The 23,365-nt window shown below is 42.7% G+C and overlaps 1 protein-coding gene across 3 annotated transcripts in view; it reads right to left on the bottom strand.

Annotated features, from left to right (window-relative positions):
• UBE2G1 (ubiquitin conjugating enzyme E2 G1) overlaps positions 1-23,365 on the bottom strand; it is a 46,655-nt gene that overhangs the window by 16,760 nt on the left and 6,530 nt on the right. For 2 of the 3 annotated variants that reach the window (XM_026656522.1, XM_026656521.1), the window contains exon 2: positions 665-767. In XM_026656522.1, the coding sequence (XP_026512307.1) occupies positions 665-716 (52 nt within the window). In that variant the 5' untranslated portion in view covers positions 717-767. Of the gene's footprint in view, positions 1-664; positions 768-5,674; positions 5,726-23,365 lie in introns of those variants that run through there. The other variant, XM_024207676.2, reaches the window with a different exon arrangement.

Genomic DNA, 23,365 nt, shown 5'->3' on the forward strand with positions numbered 1-23,365 from the left:
AAAAAAAAAAAAAAAAAAGGAAGTATTTCTTCATACAATGCAGTGTCAACCTGTGGAACTCTTTGCCAGAGGATGTTGTGAAGGCCAAGACTATAACAGGGGTTCAAAAAAGAACTAGGTATATTCATGGAGGATAGGTCCATCAATGGCTATTAGCCAGGTTGGGCATGGATGGTGTCCCTACCCTCTCTTTGCTAGAAGTTGGGAATGGGTGATAGGGGATGGATCACTTGATTCCCTGTTCTGTTCATTACCTCTGGGGCACCTGGCATTGGCCACTGTTGGAAGACAGGATACTGGGCTAGATGGACCCTTGGTCTGACCCAGTAGGGCCGTTCTTATGAGCAACTAGAGGATCCCAGCAGCTCCTCTATTCCCTCCCCTCCCCAAAGAGAAGTCAAATAAATGCACAATGAAGGATCATTTTCCATGTTCCACAGAACTTGCAAATAGTTTTGCTATTAGGGGTATTTGCAATGTAAGACTCAGCACACGTCCCGTAATCCAACAACTACAATGTCTGCTGTAAAAAGAGCACCAAGCTATTAAAACCTTACTCTTAAACTAGGGTTAACGTGAACATTACACATTGTGGTTAGAATCTCAGCAAGAAGTTTTAACAAGCTAGGGTACACACTGTTTTACTAAGATTGCTAGTACTTACTACAATGTATCTGGAGGACCAATAATGAGGACTTCCCATCTGTAAAGATCATTGTCGTCTATTAAACCTGCTGAAAAACCTTCCACTGGATTTTTGTTGAGCTCTGTTTTAAAAAAAAAGAAAAGAAAAAGAAAAGAAAACAAACTTGTGAGCCTTTGTGCACTTTATACTAGTTAAGTATGCAGATTGTATTACAGATGTTGGGAAGAGGACTGGTTAAAAAAAGAGTCACTTTTAGATCACTGGTCGGGGTCTGGTGTCCCTTAACGCATCATCATCTGCAAATATTTTTTACATGTAGTAGGTCCTTAGACTCAGTCCTGTATCTAGTGACGTTACTATCATGATCCCTGATCTGCCTGCTCCAGAAGAAAAAAAGTCAAAGATCTAGGAGGGAAATCCTGAGAAGGTAAGTGCCAGAACAAGTTTGAGGCTCAACAGGCAACGCTAGAGGACTTTTAATTCAGTAGTCAGTCTTGCAGACCCAATAGCAATGGTACTTACTATGTGGTGTGGTATTCCTAGTGTTGGAGGGTACATTTTAGCCTTATGAGCCACAGCAAAGAGCAAGATTGGGGAGATTATTCTTGCTGTATTTGAAAAGTTAGTATTTTTAATCAATGTTTTTTTTCTTTTGAAGGAACTGAAAAGTCTCTCAGGATCCAGAAGAGTAGGAGAACCAGTTAAGTGTCCCTACAACTTAGTAAGTAATGGTTCGCAAGGACCACAGGTAGTTTAGCGGATTAGGGTTGGGAGAAAGACTGGAAGAGGCTAGTGCCAGGGGTTCTATTTTGTCCCCCTCATTCACTGGGAGGCTATTTGTATCTTGCTTGTCGTGCTTCCAGGCTGGCCATATACATTATGGCAGCAGTTCTCAAACGGTGGGTCAGAACCCCAAAGTGGGTCACGACCCCAATTTAGTGGGGTAGTCAGGTCTGGCTTAGACTTGCTGGGGCTCAGGGCTGAATCCTGAGCCTCACCACCCAGGGATTCAGCCCTCAGGTTACAGGCTGGGGCTGAAGCCCTTGGGCTTCGGCTTTGACCCCTTCCCTGTCCAGGGCAGTAGGGCTCAGGCTTTGGTTCCCCCACCTGGGGCAGCGGGAATCAGGCAAACTCAGGATTCGGTTCCCCCTCCTGGGGTCGTCTAGTAATTTGTGTTGTCAGAAGGGGGTTGGGGTGCAGGAGGGTGCTCGAAGCCACCTTGTTTCCAGAGAAATGATTAAGTGAAGTAAATGCAGATAACCCTGGCAAGTGACCTGTACCCACATGCTGCAGAGAAGGTGAAAACTTCACAAGGTCACTGCCAATCTGACCTAGGGGGAAAATCCCTTCCCAACGCCACATTGTGATAAATTTGACCCTGAGCATGAGAGCACAAACCAACCAACCAAAGTGTATAAGAGATAATGCTCAGTGCCACCTGAGAGCTCTGGCCCACCCCATCTAGTGTCCCATTTCCAGCCATGGCCATTCCTGATGCTTCAGGGCAAGGAGATAAAACTTCCCAGAATGGGGGGGGGAGGGGAGAGAAGAGGAAGAATCCCTTCCTGTTCCTCACAAGTGCCTGATTGAAGCCCCCAAAAACATGAGCTTTAGGAATGTAAGAAACTAGAAGTGAGCCCCAAGGCTGTTGAGTCCTGCCCCCTACCATCACAAGCAACCCTGTAATTCAATTGCATCCTATTTCTCCAGCTGCCTTAAAAAGCTAAGCAAGTTGTCTGCCTCCACAACTTATTTGGGAGTCTGTTCCAGAACCTCACCCTTCTGATGGTTAGAAACCATCTGCTAAATTTCAATCTTAATATATTCATGGGCAGTTTATACCCATTTGTTCTTGTGGTCATACTGTCCTTTAGCTTAAATAGCTCTTCACCCTCCCTGGTACTTACCCCTCTTAATATAATTTATAAAGAGCAATCATATTCCCCTCTCAGCATTCTTTGTTAGCCTAAACAAGCCAAGCTCTTCTAATCTTCCTCTCATAAGATAAGATGATTAGGTTAATGGAGGACCTACTAGCTTTCTGTACCTGTTTTTTGTTTGTTTGTTTTTTTAAAATATGGATGACCAGAATTTTACACAGTATTCCAGATGAGGTCTTCCCAGTGTCTTGTACAATGGCATTCACACTTTTCTCTCTACTGGAAATGCCATCCTAAGATTGCACTTGCCTTTTCACAGCCACATCACACTGGTTGCTCATGGTTATTCTAGGATTGACCTACATACTCAGGTGTGTCTCCTCCTCTGTTGCTTCCAACTGATGAGTCCCACGCTTGTAGCAGAAATTAGAGCCTAAGTACATGATCTTGCACTGTGTAGTATTGTGGACTAGAGTGAGAAATGGGATGAAGTTTTGATGTCATCGAGATCTTCCTATAGAATATTCCCATCCTCCTCTGTATTGACAACGTCTCCCAACTTTGTATCAGCAAGTTTCATTAGCACACCTACTTTTTGTGCCACGGTCATAAGTATTTTCACTAAAGATCCATCCTTGAGGAACTCCACTACTACTGACTATCAGTCTAACATGCCAGATTTCAGTATTCTGGAAGGTAGAAGAAAAACTTGGAGCTTGGTTTCCATTTCTAGACATTTATTTCCAACAGCTGCACTGCCTTCATGCTCCCTATTATTGAAAATAGGCGCAGAGTATTCATTTAGGTTTTGGACCACACCTAGTTTATCTTTAATCTCCTTCTCATCCACAAAGCATAGCGGCCCAACCTAATCCATCTTTATTCATAAAACTAAAAACCCACTATTTTAGTTTCCTCGATAAGCACTAATCCTGCTTGACTTTGCAAATCTCACTTTATGCCCACATTTTCTAGCTTCCGCAAAGTAGTTTTCTTTGCGGATCAACCCTTCTCCATTCTTTATAGGCTCTCTGCTTACTCCTAATTTTCTGAGGTGGTCATTCATCCAGTGGGGTCAGGAGCCTTTCCCTACAATTTTTTTCCCCGTTGCTTAGAATGACAATTTCAGATGGAGTTTCTTCCAATCAGCTATACAAAAACTAAACCTCCTTCACATTTAAGTCACTGAGCTTTTCAGCTCAGTTGACTTCTTTAATTAATTCCCTTGATTTCCCCAAGTCTGCTCTTTTGAAATAAAAAAAAGATCATAATTGACAACGGTTGATTATCCTTCTATTTAATTCCAACTGAATTGACTCTTGATCCAAGGTTATTTCTGACAGCCAGCTCTAAGATGTTCTCAATACTTACTAAAACCAGGTCTAACACTGCACCACCTCGTTAGTTTTTTTTTTTCTTCTCCTTTTATTCAAAAAAAAAAAAAAAAGGAAACACGTCTTAAGGTAGAAAAGCTTTTGCCACCTGTTGAGTAGGCGATTGCTCCTCTGAGCACCACTGACTGGGTGGGAATTTATGTCTAAGCAGGCATCACTTCTGCTTTGGTACCAACTCTGCACTGTCATTTGCTGACAGTTGACAACCTTTGGTACCATCAATCCTAGTACCCTCTATTGCATCTGGCTTGGTACTGAAGAATTTCCTCTCTGCTACTTTTGACATTGCTGCAGACTCACAGCATCACTCTATCCTGGCATACCACCTCTCTTTTCCATCCTCCTTTACAACATCTAGGGATTTGAGGATCTCTTTTGAACCCTGTCTCCTTTACTGGAGGTTTCACTCCTATCTGTATGCTCTAAATCCAGTACAGTATCAGACTTTGGTTACTGGCCATGGAAACATCATTACACCACTTTCTTGGAACCGACTTCTCCTCATCAAGTTCTACTACTCCATAGAGCATAGCATCATCCATAGGTAAGTTTCACTGTTCAGCTTAACCTGCATCTTCTAGAAGCCCTTCTCTGGGAGCTGCTACTTTGTCACCTGAGACACAGAGAGGAGAGCTAAGGAAGTGACATCCCATTCTATCTAATCATAAGCATGAGGTGGACAGAGCTCAACCCCTGTGGATGCCCCCTCCTCAACCCCACGTGCCTCAACATAGGATGCAATCCTGGCCACCTCATTCTCACTTCATGGCTCCATATAGTGTGGGACATCTTGCTCCTACACCTCAATCCCTTATGTCAATAGACCCTCAAAACAATTCAGCTACCTCAACCTAAAGTTGCTCATGCAGAGAATCAGAACACGAAGAAGGTAACTGAACAAAACCCACTGATGCATAGCTCTTTTGAGGTGTAAAAAGTCTTTAATCCCCAGAGCCTGGGGTTACCTCTCTAACATCTGGAGCATTTGCTGACTGTTTGAGGAGTGCACAACAGACTTTTGCTGGAACAGTTTCAGAGTCAGATGGTCCCTTCATAAGCTTTTTTTAAATGCACCCCAAACTGAGTGCACTTGGAAGGAGAACACTGAGGCTGTTCCATCTCATTGTCATGGGTGGTAAGAAACTGAGTGGCATCTGGATTGCTCCACCCTTTATGCCCTTGAGAGGCATGAGGGTGTGTAAGGTACAGCTACTGTCTTCACAGATGCTGCTGGTTATATTCTGAACTCATGCAGATCATGTGCGCATGCACCAGGGTGGGAATCTATGTGGATACTTGAAAAGGCAGTTCCTTAAAGCTCACCACATGAGCTGAAATGCCTACATCTTCAAAAATAACAGACACGAAGTTGGATTTGTGTCCTTTGTTTTGTGTTACATGAACAAGGCCTTAATCTTTCCTCAGAAGAAAGAGGTTAGGCTATCAAATTTAAATACAAGTTTTCACTAACCAGGAGTTGCTTCCTAGATATTTGATGCAAGGCTTACATAGTATTTTCTAAAGTAGAAGAAAATCAAGTTCAATGTAAAAAAAAAAAAAACACGCAAGCAGGATTTTAAATAAGTCCTCAGATTGATTTTTAGGAGGTACTGAGGACAACTAGCTGAAGTCTAGGCAGGGTGGATTTTTAAAAAAAGTTTTAGACAAAATGGATTTTAATGTAAACAGATATTTAGAAAATAAACCTATTTAAATTAAAATGGAAAATAGCCAATGATAAGGTCTAAACTTACCATAATTAAAAATCATTTAAACTCAATATAAAAGCCACAAGGCAGCACGTTTCCTGCTGAAGTTTTAAACTAGTGGAAGTCACTGGCTAGGCACCTGGAACCAGAGTGTGCTGAAATGCTTTTGATAACAGTAGGCTCTTCTGAAGGTGCAGAGAGAATATTTTCTTCATTTTAGTCTATTCCACTAGTTTGGGTCAATGACTAGTTAAAGTTAAGAAAACAAGTGGGAGTTGGAGGGAAAAAAAAAAAAAAAAAAAAAAGAGAGATGAGACTGAGATAACTAGTTCAAAAATACTGAACTTTGTGACGAGAAAGTACAATTCACTATAGATAATACAACTGTTAGTTTCAAATACAAAATGGTTTTAGTAGACTCAAGTATCCAGCACATTCACATTAGATTTAATAAATATAAGTGTTTGTGTATTTAATTGAATTTGGATCTCTATACAAGTAGTGCTGAATACAATTAGTTAAATCTAATAAATAATGGATCATTCACTTATCCTCCCCTTGACAAAAAAGGGTAAAATAAAGAATCTGAATAAATGCAAGTTAAGCTATAGAATTGCTTAAGTGTGTATAGATCTATTATATCCTCCTGATTAGCAAAACAAAAATACAACATTAGTGTAAAGGCTATGTTTAGTTGCAAATCAAGGCGTCTTAATAGTTAAAAGCCAATGAGAATCAACCTCTCACCCCCTCCCTCAAGACCAAGTACCAACAAAAATTAAAATTGATGATTTAAATCAAGGTTTCCTACTAACTTATTTGAATTATTCAAATTGGAGATTTAAATTAATGCCCCCCTGAACTGTTTAAAGGAGCTACAAGGGCTCAACATTTCTGAACTATCAGACCCTTAAATTTACAAGCTTAAGTTATTCAATCCTTCACAACCAAGCTCTTGTATCTCTACATCCTCATTGATGAGATGCTTCACATGACCTGCTGGACTCCTATCAAGCCTCTATCAATCTATCCTGACACCACTACCACCACATTTCCCCCCCCCCCCTCCCCCGAGTGTCTTCACTGGCTCTTTAAGCATCAGATTCAGACTCCTTGCCTTTCAGGTGAGCCTTGAGTACTGCTGTTGCTTAAGCTAGTAATGAAGTGGGGATACACCTATTCTTTTCTGCTAATCCAGCTACTGTGCTGATCAAGTGTTATTCTGCACTGTGATCACACTCTTTAGTTAAACTAGCCTGAGCTAACTCTGCAGTAGAGACATCCTTGTTCTGGCCTTTTCTTCAGGCATTAACTTTGGTCCTACAGGCTATGGAAGCAATAGCTTGATTTTATGCATCAGTGAGTGGGTGCATGATGAGACGGAGGGAGAACTAAGTCAGAGAAATTTAATTGTGTGTTTGGTTCTGGAAGTGTTGCCACCCTTAGTCACTCACTTTGCAGGAGTCCGATGTCTAGTCTAGACCCAGTTATAAGAGTTGTCTCCAACATTCATGAGCCATCATGGAGGATGAGGCTGTCCCAGATAGCTAGAGCCAGTCCCATGGAGGACTTTGAATATCAGGATCTCTCTCGACCCAGCTCTGAATTAACTCCCCACTGAACAGAGCAAAGCACCCGCAAGGAGGAGGAGCATGCACAGAGTGTTCATAGCAAGCTCTAATGCGATGCATATGGGCTGCTGTGTTTTGTACTGGCTGGAACCTTTACTGATTGAAGGACTCTGCATTTAAAGGCACCAGATGAAGACAACATGCCTGTTTTATAGTGCTTTATAAGTATGTCAATTCCCAACTGAGGCAGTTACTGCTTACAGCTGGGGTAAGCTGTTCCCACGCACAGATGCATCGGAGTTAGGGGAACTCCCATGAAACAGGGCTCAGTAGTGACATGAACAAATTAAGGAAGAGGGCTCCAGTGCTTGAAACCTCCCTGTACCACTAGGCAGCAGGAGTCAACCAAGAATTGGTTTTAAGGACCTCACTTATCTTCCTTGGGCCTCTTGCTCTGGGTAGAGTTTTCTGTATTTAAGTTTTTGAAATTAAAGTTCACAATTGTGTTTTAACTATAGCCATGATCTTTGTGCCTAAAGCAAGTTGCAATTTACTTGTATTGTCAGGATCGCAGCCTTCAGTTCTATGGTACAAAGTGGTTTTGGTTTGTGCTGCACCTATGGAATCAGCCAGAAAGGCACCTTTAATACAAATAGCACATGGGCTGTGGCTATAGTTCAAATCAGGGTGGATACCATTTTTTTTTTTTTAAACCATGCTTTTTGAGGAAAGCAAACCTATCTAAAGGTAAGAGTTTTAATTAAAAACTATCTTTGAGCTAGAATGTATTTCATCATGGAATAGGAATTATAAATTCTAAAGTACGAGACCATATATCCATGTAATGTTTAAGAAAAGTTTTGTAAATGAGTTCCAAGAGTTCATGGATTAGGGACCCCATCTTATGGGGTTCCAGGGGCTTCTGTATAGATTTAGGTTAGCCTTTCTATTTACCCAATGGGACTCAGGGCTCAGTCTAGAAGATCCCAGAGATGTTTAGTTTTGCAGTTCTCAAACTGTGGATTTGTGTCTCCAGAGATAACAGGTTTGTTAACAGCAAAAATGTTTTTAAGTAAAATATATAGAGGTGAGAAATAACAGACCTCAACCCTATTGTCCCTCTGCAGATTTGTGTACACAGAGTCAATCCCTTACTTCTCGCCAACAGTGCAAAGTTTCAAAGAGTTCAATGAATAGAAGATGGTTGTGTGTGGAGTAGATCTGGAGAAGGAGAAGTCTGGAAATAAATGTGAGAAGGGAGGGACAGGCAGTAGAAACAAAAGTGGAACTGTTTGAGCAGCATATTCCAGAAGTCTTGAGGTCTTTCTGAGTGTAGCCTTCATTGATTTGAAGTCTACCATACCGTTCTCTCACTAGAAGGGAAAACCTATAATGGCAGTAGGCTGTAAAAAAGAGACCCAGTTTGGGAATAAGAACCATTCAAGAAATAGGTTTGCTGATGTTTTAAAGAAAGTCACACCAGTGAACTGGTGGAAGTCACTTAAGCACTTGGATTCAGAGACTCTTGAAGTGATCATCTCATTTTTAACAGCAGTACCTTCTTCTGCCGATGTAGAAAGATTATTTTCTTCCTTTGGACTAATTCATTCCAAATTGAGAAGTCATTTGGGACCTGAAAAAGCAGGAAAGCTTGTTTTTCTTTTCCAGATTATGAACAAACAGGAAAATGAAGGTGAAGATGATGGAGTTAGCTGCAGAAGCCAATATTTTAAGTTTCTCATGTTGACCTGGCTGACACAGTAGATTTAGTTTGTTGTTGTTTTTAACTATTTCATTTAACTATTTTAGTAAAAAACAAAACAAAACCCGATTTAAAAAAAAACTTGAATGTTTAACTAAATTCAAAAATGTATATGCTTGTTTTGTTAGTTATGTTTGCTGTTGAAGAAAAAAATCCAGAATACATAACATTGTTTTAGTTAACTAAAACAATTTAACTGTCTGGTGATGTTCTCCTCTTAATACAGCATGGCAAGAAAAGCCTCCAAATATTAATGATTAACCTGTTAATTGGAGATATTTATGAAGTCATTGGGAGGTGACCTATCTGCTTCAACTACCTTTGGTAAATGAAATAACTAAACAATCATTCATTTTCTGATATAGCTGTAAAAAACTCCTCTGAAAAGTTTTCAAAATAAATAACTTTAGAAATGTATAGTGTGTACCTTCTAAAAATGAAACCTACATCTCCAAGTTGTGAAGAATATGTATTAAGGTTATAACAACCAAGAAGAATGCACTTTTATGTAGAAATCCATGATTATTAAATAGAACCTTCCTGACTAGTGATTTAAATCAAATCCACCCTGGTTCAAATGTTAATTAAATGCACACTAAACTACAAGCATTCCCCTACCCACCATTACTGCCTTTATATAGGCCTAGAGACCTTTATACAAAACCAAAAGCAAAGCAGGGGTGTCCAAGTGACTAAGCAGAAAGAGCCCCATGGCTAAATGCAGCAGCTATGTATGGCATTTAAACTTTTCAACGTCTACTGAGACAGCCCGCCACTGCACATGAATACTTAAGTCAGAGCACTCTGCACTACATTACAGTAAAGAGCCATTACTCTGCTTAATACTAGATATAAAAGTGTAGTTTGATTATTGAACAAGCTAAGTTCTCTGAAATCTCTCTCATTAACAGGTTCAGTGGATTAAATCCAGGGCTAGAGATACCAGTCTACAGCCACCTATTCAGCACTGTTGAAGACTAGGGCTCAGACTACTGAAGTCTGATTTTCTAGCTGCTTGTATTTGCCATATCAAGCTGTGACTATTACCATCATAGCAGATCTCAAGTAGTATATAACTAAGATCTGCGTCTTCAGCTGCATCCTTTCTTTGTCTGCCTGCACACCCCAAGACAGAACTACTGGTTCTCATTCTGAGTAGCTTTAGATTCTTAACTGTCACATGCTTAAGTAGTTTCCTGCTGCCACTAAAGTGTTCCCGGAACATGCCATACTGTCCATATCCACCCTGTGCTGGCTCAATCCACAGGCTGCAGAGACCTGGTCCAGGCAATAACACTGTCCTGTTAAAGATAGCCTTTTGGAACCATGTGCGCGATCCACTGTCCTGGAAACCATTTCTGACCTAGTCCTCAGCTTGAGGAGTTTACCTTAAGCTAGTTGCTTGCCTGGGAGTCACTTCCAATGCCTCACTCCCCCACCCAGGGATTGGAATAATGCTTATCTGCCGAGGTAGAGTGAATTCTCAGACTCAGATTTGATTAGTACTTTTAATCCCTGGATTCTTCATGATATCTGAATTATTGAACTGTAAGTTCAAGCTAATGCTGGTGCAAATATAACTTTAAAGCATTGTAAAACCACTTACTCATGAATGTACTTCAGACTCCTCATACCCTTTTCCACAGTCTTTGTTTCTACAAAATATAGTTAGTTCAACAGCAGATCATTTCATCAGGTTTTACTTCACTAAGCAAGTCCCTATGCATGTTTAGATTTAGGTACACCACTGCTAGTACACCATCAGTAATCTGTTCAGTTTCGTGAGATTTTTATCTGTAAAGAGACTTGAGCTTGGAAGACCCGAGCTCTTTCAAGCTCACTGTTCAACTGGTAAGGTGTTAAACAAGTTACTACTGAATTCACTAATAAAATTCAGATAGTTCCCAATTAAGTCACAAAACAGGCATATTATAATGCTCTACACATATGCCTTATGCGTATGAAGGTAGACAACCAAGAGTGCTGACAGTAAATATAAGCAGAACAAGTGCTATTGCATTTTAAGACTTAAACGTTTACTGAGTTTATTATTTCCCTTTCAAAACTGCATGCTAGAGCTTTAGGATCCCACTGGGATCTTCAAACAGATTGTCAATAGCAGGGTCAGAACACGGTTTTGAGTAGTCATGTTTTAGTTTACTTTGTTCCAAAGTTCTAAAGCTTGAAAATTACCTGCGTTCTGAAAGCTGTTACCACTGCTGATTCAGCCTGTGATGAATTTAGATATTTAAATTCATACCATATTTCAAAAGGGGTTCCTATTTTATCTCTTAAGGGCTGTGGCACATACAGCCCTTAAGGTGATGTGGTTTAGTAATTAAGATATGCATACAATTTTTTGCAGCCATGAGGTTCAGAACTGCCATCCAAGCTGTTGGTTTGCTCCTATATTAAATAGGTCAGGAGTCCATCATGCCAGGTTACCTAGAACCAACAACTAAGGGACACTACTGCATTAAAGAGGAGGACACTGCAACTAAGAAATAGTGTCAGTATCAGAAGAATCCTTCAGACATTTTATAACTTTTCTAGGCATGAAGAAACCTAAAGCCTTTTGCCAAAAAACAATGACTAGTCTGTTAAGAACCACATGCTTAGGGTCAGAGTGCTGCAGTGCTGTCATACCTTGACTGTGGTGAAGTAAAAAAAAAAGAGTTAATATCCTTGGCCTGTACAATACTTGGTTTTGACATTTACTTTCTGTTCACTAAAAAATATCTTCTATAGTTAGATTAGATACCGTCCAAGGGGGAAGACAAGGAAATCAAGATCCTCTATGCAGCATTAATGCATACCACACCAACTTGAGTGTGCCAGTCCAACACATTATGGCATGGCAACACCAATTCACAGAGGATATTCAGAGTTACACCACTAAACTGTGTGCTACTGCACATCCAGGGCTCAGATACTTTGGTCAAGAGTGACACCTTATGGAGAGGGATCCTGGAACCCACAAGTTTGGTTTACACCAGGCTCCTTAATAGCGTTAGTGAGTCACTGCGTCTCCATGGGCACACAACGTAAGCTGTGCCATACCATTTCCTTCACCACCCACTCCAGTCTGCAGACATGGGAATAATATTTATTGAGACAAACGTTCGCATAGCAAAATGGAGCTACTCATTACAACACCCTCTTACATGAGAGTCCAAATTAAAAAAAAAAAAAAAAAAAAGACTTTGCTCCCTAGTAATGGGTGGAATGCACAACAGTATCTGGCCACCACTCCATGCACAGCATGTTTGCTCTCAAGAGCTTTGCTGCATAATATCAGTTAACTGGGTTAGGACAGTATCCTTCATCCGTCACCCCCAGAGGCTTTTCCAACATTAAAGTTTCACTGGAACATCTGAATTCTGGAAGTAGGTGGCTCAGATTGTTCTGGTTACTGCTCAAGTCGGACACTATTATAGAAGTGATGGGGTGCCCTGGTAAACAGTCTACTGCTGTGCAAGTCATCAGGATGACAGCCTAACTGACTTGGCAGGGACCTGTGGTTGCATTGTAAACCAGGAGGACTTCTGTGGAGTTACAGCAGAAGAATTAGTCACATCAGCTTTCTGCTCAGTCAAGAATTGAAGAGCTGTAAGCTCTCCCTTTAGGACAGCCTGTGTGTGGAGAGGAGGGGACAGGAAGACCCAATAAAGCTTACAGAATACTCACATTTTTTCCACCCGCTTGCCCAGTATCTGAAAACGATAGCTGTCTGCCCCTGAAGAGGCAAGGTTCCCCTCAGCAGAGATCTTTGAAATCAAGACTAGTTTTTAAAGTTCACTACTTGTGACTGAAAATCTTGATGCTGCTTAGAGTAAGAAGGACAATCAGGTACTTCCTATGGAGAGTGGATCATACTTCGGATCATAAGGGAAAAGCTTGATTCTGCTCATTAACTGCATGGGAGAAAGGAAGAGCCAAAGTTCAATTTCAGTGGTAGGAACTATAGTAGCCCTGGCAAAATAACTGGTAATAATCTATCAGATGTCTTTGCTGCTCAGGCATCCCTCTATTATTAAAGCTTCTATTGTATAGTAACAGTGTGTAGAGACTTTAAAATAGGATTTATTCTGGGAGGGACAGGAATACTAACTTGGGGAGTAGGGTGGGTGTTAGTATTCCTCTTGCACAGGACAATGTTAAGAGTTTGGGGGGTTTTTGGGAGGGAGGGGGTAATAAAATCAGAAGAACCACATATCTTTCATGTCCATGTTATAAAAAGCGGTCAGATGGTTCATACTGAAGTGAAGTGGTATTCTCCCCTCCCCTCTCCCTCCACATTTACTCTTAATAGAGCTTAGTAGGTCTACCTGGTTACAAGCAGTTCTGAGATTTATCAAGAGGTTCCATGGCCACCTCACATCTTTCTAGGAGCAGCACTTATCTAGAACTCCCATCCCCACTCTAGAAAAAAGTTTAACAGAAAGATTTCTGAAACTTCCACTAGATCTGTGAAGCTGGGGTCAAGGCAGGCAAAATCCAGCTACACTGCCAGGCTGCAAAGTGTCTACAGATGAAGTGTTTGTGACCCATTCTTCCTCTGGAATCCTGAGATCTGGGGTACAGAAGGAAAGAGGCTATCTAGCCTATTTCATACAGAATGTTACTAGGAATGGTGTTATGGGTTTAAAGGAGTATGGTGAAAGCAGTGGTCTTGCAAGAGCACCTGTTTGTCTAAACTAGTGAAACATAAGGAGCACTTTGCACAACTGGAATCTTGTTATACATCCAGATACACCACATGTAGTAAAAATATTAGATTAACCCAGTTCAAACTTAGTCTGTGAAAGTCCATATGACCTTTAGTGTCACCATTTTATCTTTCAATTTGCTCAAGGAGGGACTTGTCTTCCCATTTTCTGCTCCTGCCATCCTTCCTCCCCCCACCCCAGAAAGCAAGCCTTAGTAGCTACAACGGTTAGGCTTTTATTCGTGGTTAACAGTATAACCTGGTTAAGTTTCATGATAGCTTAGGAAACATTCTTTGGCCCTTTCCAGTCATAGTGCATCGCAGCACCACTGTTAATATTATTAATTCTTCTAGTCTAAAGATTAACATACTGCTTAAGTCAGTAGTTCAAATATTCTTCTGGTAGAGACCTCTTGTGACAGACTAGAAGATGCATACTGCCTATATTCCATCATGCCAGAACCTAATATAGTTGGACTTTGAGGGGCATGAGTGGGGAAAGACCTACTTTGTTCTCTTGCTCTTGTTCTGTGACTTCTCCATACTCAGCAAGAATACATGCTGCTTGATCAATAGAGACTCCATAGACTTAAGCTCTTCGAGTCGAACTAAGAAAGTGGAAAACAAGTCTGACTATCGCCAAAACCTGCCAGGCCAGATGCTACTTCCATCCACAGCAACAGAGGGGTTTTGCTTGGCAAGTAAATTCTAGATCTTGAATTATATAAAGCTTTTCTCCATCCCTACTATTCTCTGTGCTGCTACCAGGTTGAACACTGAGTTAATTTGCAGTTTACGGGTTAGTGCCCTGAAGACATTGCTTCCTGGAGTCAAGTTTCCTCCAGAGAGAGTAGTTGTCTAGGAATAATCACAAGTATCCTCATCCTCACACAGAAGGTTTCATGAGATGTAGAAGACTTAGTCTTTGGTTTTCATTTTAAAAAGAATCACAAGATTATCAAACTGGGTAGCCTCTAGTGAGGCAGAGTCTTGAGTTCTTGTCCTGAAAGAGGGACACAAGGATCCCACTGGGCATACTGTTGCTTAAATCCAAGCAAGATGCAGGATCATTTTATTGATACAAACTAGACTACAACACTGTATTGCACAACCCCTTATTTCACTAGTTGGGAGGAGCAGTTTTAACCTAAACCTACCAGGCAAGCCATTAGCCAGTAGGTGAACTCATCACAACACAAGCAACTCATGCAAGACTATGCAAATAAGGACACTAAGCTGATCTACAAAGTTAGAGGGACAGTTCGATTCCTTGAGCAAGTCAGGAACACAGAAGGCTTACAGGCCAAGAGTCACTCAATAAATATCACATGTTCTTTGGGTGTACTAGTAGATAAGATAGAGCCACGTTAGAAGGTAAGAAAGCAGTGGAATCTATATCCCTAATAGAACAGAACTGATCCACTGTAGAGATCAAGGAAAGGTAGTATCACAGCAAATTAGTTAATGTAGCACCTGCAGCAGAAGTAGGATTCAAGACTTAAGCCAACCTTAGTTTTACCTCACTGCATTTAGTTTGTGTTTCTGTACAGTACTAGCTTCTGAATGCTGAAATGTGGCCAGGAAAGCTTTTAACTAATCCTAAATTTCCTGTTATTGTGATATTTTTCAGTGGCTTAGTCAAGTCAGGTCACTAAACAGCTAAATGACCAGGTCGTTGTAAAGGTTGCCTTAAAGCACTGCTATTTATATTTCCATCCTATATTTATTATTTGGGGAAATCGTTTAAGTGTGAAGAATGGCATAGGACCACTATTGTTTAGTTTCCTCCTCTCTATCTTCCTTTAGAAGAAAATAGCATCAGAAGTTAAAGGGGAGATTTTATAGATTTCCCCCTCCCCCCCTTCTATCTTTGAGGGAGCACACTGACAGATGAATTCCCCTCCCCCCCAAAATCAGAAAGCAAATTGGGGGATTAGGGAAAAAAAGTTAAGATACCCATGAACCTCTGCAAGTCTTTATCACATGTAAGCATTCTAGGTTCAAAACAGCCGTTTTAATTATCTGGTCTTGTTTTCCCCAAAAGCAAGATAATTCACTTGAAGACATCATTTCATAGAATCATAGAATATCAGGGTTGGAAGGGACCTCAAGAGGTCATCTAGTCCAACCCCCTGCTCAAAGCAGGACCAATTCCCAACTAAATCATCCCAGCCAGGGCTTTGTCAAGCCGGGCCTTAAAAACCTCCAAGGAAGGAGACTCCACCACCTCCCTAGGTAACGCATTCCAGTGCTTCACCACCCTCCTAGTGAAATAGTGTTTCCTAATATCCAACCTGGACCTCCCCCACTGCAACTTGAGACCATTGCTCCTTGTTCTGTCATCTGCCACCACTGAGAACAGCCGAGCTCCATCCTCTTTGGAACCCCCCTTCAGGTAGTTGAAGGCTGCTATCAAATCCCCCCTCATTCTTCTCTTCTGGAGAAGAAACAATCCCAGTTCCCTCAGCCTCTCCTCATAAGTCATGTGCTCCAGACCCCTAATCATTTTTGTTGCCCTCCGCTGGACTCTTTCCAATTTTTCCACATCCTTCTTGTAGTGTGGGGCCCAAAACTGGACACAGTATTCCAGATGAGGCCTCACCAATGTCGAATAAAGGGGAACGATCACGTCCCTCGATCTGCTGGCAATGCCCCTACTTATACAGCCCAAAATGCCGTTAGCCTTCTTGGCAACAAGAGCACACTGTTGACTCATATCCAGCTTCTCGTCCACTGTGACCCCTAGGTCCTTTTCTGCAGAACTGCTACCTAGCCATTCGGTCCCTAGTCTGTAGCAGCGCATGGGATTCTTCCGTCCTAAGTGCAGGACTCTGCACTTGTCCTTGTTGAACCTCATCAGGTTTTTTTTGGCCCAATCCTCTAATTTGTCTAGGTCCCTCTGTATCCGATCCCTACCCTCTAGTGTATCTACCACGCCTCCTAGTTTAGTGTCATCTGCAAACTTGCTGAGAGTGCAGTCCACACCATCCTCCAGATCATTAATAAAGATATTAAACAAAACCGGCCCCAGGACCGACCCTTGGGGCACTCCGCTTGAAACCGGCTGCCAACTAGACATGGAGCCATTGATCACTACCCGTTGAGCCCGACGATCTAGCCAGCTTTCTATCCACCTTACAGTCCATTCATCCAGTCCATACTTCTTTAACTTGGCGGCAAGAATACTGTGGGAGACCGTATCAAAAGCTTTGCTAAAGTCAAGGAATAACACATCCACTGCTTTCCCCTCATCCACAGAGCCAGTTATCTCATCATAGAAGGCAATTAGGTTAGTCAGGCACGACTTCCCCTTGGTGAATCCATGCTGACTGTTCCTGATCATTTCCATAAGGCTTACTACCAGTAATTACCAAGTCTGACATTTTAGTTGATTGGCCTGCAAGGAGGAAACAGGCACAAGTTACAGCATATTATAATTGCAACAGGTACATTTAGGAAATAGATTAAAGTAGTCAAATTCAAATCCTTAGAAGTTGCAAAAGTAATTGTCTTGTTTACTATCTCATTTCAGATGATCTGAGTGTCTTTGGTGTGAACCCACAACGTACTGGTTATGAAAGTGGTCAAACTCACTGATTTTCAGAGTATGACACTTGAGCCAGCATTTGTTTATTTAGTTCTACATAATAGCATGCATTCCAGGGAATCCACCCATTAGAAGTGGGATGACAGCACACAGGAATATGCCATATTGAGATGTTAACATCCTAGCACTCTGCCCAAAAGTACCAAAACCAAAAACAAAAGCCCCACAACCATAGCACCAGCAACATTTCCCATAACATGCACAGGAGAAAAGTTGAGTAATTCAAAAGGAACTTTTCCAGCTTGTTTTCCTTTGCTAACAGCAAGATACTAAAACCTGTTATTCATAGTTCTGGGCTGCATTGTTATTCAGAACTGCTGTAAGACAAGTTGGTTCTCTCCCCAAGCAACTCTTCAGAATATAGTTTGTGAATACCAGGTTTGAGTCACTGCAGCTAGCTTGACTAGCCAGTTTTAGCTCTCGAGTATTTAGTTGATTTCCTACAGGAAGGAAATCCTCCTTGTTCAGAAGATATAAACTACCTTGACCAATTCTATCAAGGCCAGCAAAAGCATGACTATCATTTGAGTCATTTGTTATTAGGAGAGCCAGTTATTTCTGTGGAATCTTGTTACATTTAGATAGCTATACTTAGTGTTCTTACAGGGGCTAGACATCTGATCAGTGCTCCAGTTGATCTACCCTGGACTCAAAGAGCAGAAGGGAAGTTTATGTCTAGTAAGTATGAGTGTTGCAGGGTGACTTAGGTGGCTAAATCAGAAGGTCCTGCCTTTGGAGATATCAAATAGATCCTGCCAAAGCTCAATCTGAGGGAAGGTCTACACTACTGCTTTAAGTCGATCTAATTTACATCAACCAGGGGCATGTGGGGGGGGGGGAGGAAGACACCCCCCCGAGTGACGGAAGTTAGTGACCTAAGCGCTGTCCACACCACACTATGTCAGCGGGAGATGCTCTATGGTGATGGGAGAGTATCTTCACCAGATGCACTGCAGCGGTGCCAATGTAGTGCTTCTAAGGCAGACCTGCCCTAAGAAGGCATGAATTTCACTGGCATGGTGGGCTATTCCTACCATTACCTGCAAGGATGTACAAGTTACAGTATAAAAGAAGCAGTAGAGATGATTGGGTAGGACTGAGATATTAATTGCTACACAAACTGGTTAAACCATTAGTTTACACAAATCTGAAATCAAGCCTAAGAGATGAGAACTCTCCTTCCCACTATTTTCAAGATTCTTACTCAATCTTTTCCTTCTTTAGAAGATCTGATTTTCATATTTACTCTGGTTGACACTTGTACTATTCCACTAACCCTACACTTCCCTGAAAGGCCTTTCAGAGTAGCAAGCAAAAGGTACTTCTTCCAGTTTCAATTTAGTTGAACTGGGTCCTCAATACCGGCAATAGTGACAAAGTTGCATCAAGAGGATCTGGCATGAGTTAAGATGACTGCATAAAAAGTTAGTGTTGTTCCCGCAGAAATAGTTCAGACATGCTTTAGAACCATGATTTCAAGGCTAAGTGAAGACCCTGAAAATGTCCCAGCAAGGGTGCTTAGATCGAGATGGGAGTTTGAAGTAGTAATTTTACAAGAAGGAAAATGATCCAGAACACTGGTATTTCTGGCAGAGATAAGAGTTTTATTTATGAGGACCAGTTATTCTCAGCTGGGATGTTTAAAGCTGTAGAACTACAGCTTTGAAAGGAAAAAAGCTTAAAACAAATGCCTATTTAATCCTTTCTGAACTGGAGATGTAGTTACGTTTTCCATTAGAAAGACACAAGCCAGCACAAGCAGAAGGCAGTCTTACTTAGTTACAATAAAGTATGTATTTTTTTAAAAAATGAGGATTAAGGAAAGATGGACCAAGCATAATGAAGTCATATTAGAAAAGAAATTATGATACAAGTTAATCCAGAAGTCCCCAACGCAGTGCCCATGGGCACCATGGCGCCCGCTGGGGCATCTAAGTGTGCCTGTGTACTGGCTGCCAAGAAGCAGCGTCATCACCGAAATGCCGTCGATTTTTGGCAGCATTTCAGCAGCAACGCCTCTGGATGACGCTGCTTCTCGGCAGCGATGCCTATTGACGTTGCCGCTTCTCGGTGGCATTTCGGCAGATGCTCGTCTGGTGCCACGGTCCTCCGCGGCTCGTCATCTGGTGCCCGACAGATGAAAAAGGTTGGGGGACCACTGAGTTAATCCATTTCCTGTGAAGCACATTTCTGAAGCAGTTAGCTGTTTTAGCTACACTAAAGACAAAACAGAATCTTTGCCATTATCATAAACAGGTACCTGGAAGTCAGGCCATCTCTCAAGGAATTTAGGTGAAAAAAACCCCCCCAAAATTGATCTGCCTGATTGAAGAAACTTTTGTTTTGATACTGTGTGGGTATTCCCAGAAGGCACTATGATTGTTCCTCATCCCACAGCATCCCTTGTCAGTACTTCATCACTTGATGGTTACCTGTTCTGTTCATTCCCTCTGGGGCACCTGGTATTGGCCACTGTCAGAAGACAGGATACTGGGCTAGATGGACCTTTGGTCTGACCCAGTATGTTCTCAGTGAGATGTGTCTTGTTTTTCCAAGGCTTGTACATGAAAGAATCTATTCATGTAGTATTCCCAACTTCCACTGTTCTCCAGGAGCAGACAAAGAAATCGCTACCATCAGAAATCTAGAGTTACTCATACTTTAGGTATTATAACTCAAAAGAAAAGGGTAATTATGCTTAGCTGACAGTTTTTTGTGGGGTGAAGAGGAAGAGAAAGTTCTTAATTTAATGGTCACCTTGGTTACTGTCACCAACAGAAATTAGAAAATCCAACCAGAACATGGTTGAGTTGGCTGTGTTGATGTCTGGCAACTTAATTTACTTTGATGGAAGGGGAGTAAGGGAAAGCTACTAGCGTTAATTAGGGTATACTTCAGGACAAAGGATTTGCTCGGTAGGGAAGGCCACTGGAGTCAAAAAGCCCATCCACTTTAAGTTTAGTTCCTATTTGGTCACTTCTCTCTCTGGTACAGCTGTCCCAGAAATACTGCTGCTCTGGTGATGGTAGTAATTAATGCTTCCCCTTTAAATACAAAATCAGAGTTGGACAATACCAACTAATTACCAGTGTGAATGTTACATCTGCCTGTCCCATATAAAGTAAAGCTTGCCATGTTAAGTTTGACTACTATTAACCTTCGATTACACAATAGGACTCCTTTAGTCAAGATTTGACAGCTTCTTGTATTAGTCCAGGATCTAGTTGGTATACTGAAAGTACATGCACATTGTAACACTGATAGGGTCTATAATTTGATATGTGAAAAGTTATTTCTTGCTTCTGTCAATGCATCCTTTACTAAAAAACCAGGACTGTCTAGTCTACATTGAAGACAGACAGACAAGATCTATTAGCATCTTAGGCCTGGTCTACACTAGGAGGTTATGTCGAATTTAGCAGCGTTAAATCGAATTAACCCTGCACCCATCCACACAACGAAGCTATTTAGTTCGACAGAGAGGTCTCTTAAATTTGATTTCTGTACTCCTCCCCAACGAGGGGAGTAGCACTAAATTCGACATGGCCATGTCGAATTAGGGTAGGTGTGGATGGAAATCGACACTAATAACTCCGGGAGCTATCCCACAGTGCACCACTCTGTTGACGCTCTGGACAGCAGTCCGAGCTCGGATGCTCTGACCAGCCACACAGGAAAAGCCCCGGGAAAATTTGAATTCCTTTTCCTGTCTGGGCAGTTTGAATCTCAGTTCCTGTTTGGACATCGTGGCGAGCTCAGCAGCACTGGCAACGACGCAGAGCTCTCCAGCAGAGGTGACCATGCAGTTTCAGAATAGAAAGAGGGCCCCAGCATGGACTGATCGGGAAGTCTTGGATCTGATTGCTGTGTGGGGCGATGAATCCGTGCTTTCCGAGCTGCGATCGAAAAGACGGAACGCAAAGATCTACGAGAAGATCTCAAAAGCCATGACAGAGAGAGGATACAGCCGGGATGCAACGCAATGCTGCGTGAAAAATCAAGGAGCTGAGACAAGGCTACCAGAAGACCAAAGAGGCAAACGGACGCTCCGGATCCCAGCCCCAGACATGCCGTTTCTACGAGGCACTGCATTCCATTCTAGGTGCGGCTGCCACCACTACCCCACCACTGACCGTGGACTCTGAGGATGGGATATTGTCGACAGCCGCTCCCTCGGAGATATTAGCGGACGGGGAAGATGAGGCAGGAGATGAGGAGGACGAGGCAGTCGACAGCGCTTACAACGCTGATTTCCCCGACAGCCAGGATCTCTTCATCACCCTCACAGAGATCCCCTACCAACCGTCCCCAGGTGTTAACCAGGACCCAGAATCAGGGGAAGGATCAGTCGGTAAGTGTTTAAAACATGTAAACATTTATTTTGAACAGAACAGGAATATTAACAATATTAACAATGGGTTTTTCATGATTAGTTTGCCCTAGGCGCTCTACTTTTTAGTCCTTGCCAGTGCAACTACTGGAAAAGAAGGTCTATATGTCCGGGGATAGAGCTGAAATCCTCATGGGACATCTCCACGAAGCTCTCCTGGAGGTAATTGGAAAGCCTTTGCATGAGGTTCCTGGGGAGAGCGGCCTTATTGTGTCCTCGTGGTAGGAAACTTTTCCGTGCCAGGCTATCATCAAGTACTCTGGGATCATTGCCTTGCAGAGCATGGTGGCATACGGCCCTGGTTTTTGCTGGCTTTCACGCAGCATGCGGTCTTTCTCTGTCCCAGAAATCCTCAGCAGAGTGATGTCGCTCATGGTGACCTGCTTAGAATTAGGGGAATGTTACTGTTGGGACTGCTTGCTTGTTCCATTACAGAACTGTAACCGGCGTTTTACAGCCAAGCGGTGGAGGCGGGAGAGGGGCAGCATACAGGGATCTTTCCCGGGGGACAGCCGCGAGGGGGTGGGACAGGGGCAGAGTTCATGCTTGCCGGATTGCCGGCAGCAGGAACTGGCCAACGCTAGGAGCATTGCTTTGAACGTGAAAGGAGGGCACTGCTATAATTTAAGTTTTAAGCAGCCAAAAGTCTACGACTTACCATGTCAGCCTGCTACCCGAATTCCGCTGTCCTGCCCTGCTTGTCTGATCTCCACTGCAAGACCCCAGGCACTGAATGTGAAGGCCAAAAATTCGACCTTGTCCTGAGTGCGCATGTGATAGGTGCTGTGCATGGTCTTGTTCACAGAGAAAGACTATGTTCATTGTTCACAAAAAGTTATCTTTGTGAGGAATTCACTCCCTTTTTCCCATCCCACACCTGCGACTGTCTCCCGACCTACCCTGGCATCCCCCTCCCAGAGGCTGGCGCAGATTAGGCAGAGAAAGAAAAGGACACGGGACGACATGTTCTCAGAACTTATGGGCTGCTCCCGAGCCGAGGCGGCCCAGCAGACCCAGTGGAGGGAGAACATGTCGCAAATCCATAGATCACACATAGAACGGGAGGAGAGGTGGTGGCAGGAAGACCAGCAGGCGACTCAAACGCTGCTTGGACTAATGAGGGAGCAAACGGACACGCTCCGGCACCTTGTGGATGTTCTGCAGGACCGGAGGCAGGAGGACAGAGCCCCGCTGCAGTCTCTCTCTAACCACCCTCCCCCGCCACAAAGTCCCAAGAAGGAGGGGCAGCAAGGGCCGTGAAAACTGTCACTCCACCCCTGCAGACTGCTCAAGTACCAGAAGGCTCTCATCAAATTTTGGGGAATAAGTCCTTTCCTTCCCGCCTCACCCAAGCCCCCCGCCCAGTTTCATCCCCTAACTGTGTAGTTGCTAATAAAAAATACGTTTCTGTTAATTACTGTTTCCATCATGTTCTTTCAGAGGAGAATGTGTTTGAAGGGGGTTGGTAATTGGACAGGACAGTCACCTTTACCAGGGTACAGACAGGGGGGCAGGTTCAGCAGCAGGTCACACACACACACACACACACACTGCAGTCACTAGGCACCCTGGTCAGTCTTGGAGGTGGTTTTCATGTTCCGGGGGGGGGGGGGGGGGGGGGGGGCTATGTGCGTCTGTGGCGGGGGAGGGCGGTTAGAGATCTTATGCAGCGGTCCTTTCCATCACTACGCCCGCTCC

The sequence above is a fragment of the Terrapene carolina genome, unplaced genomic scaffold (genome assembly GCF_002925995.2).
Source record: "Terrapene carolina triunguis isolate 2854851 unplaced genomic scaffold, T_m_triunguis-2.0 Scaffold231, whole genome shotgun sequence".
In the NCBI taxonomy this organism is placed as follows: domain Eukaryota; kingdom Metazoa; phylum Chordata; order Testudines; family Emydidae; genus Terrapene; species Terrapene triunguis.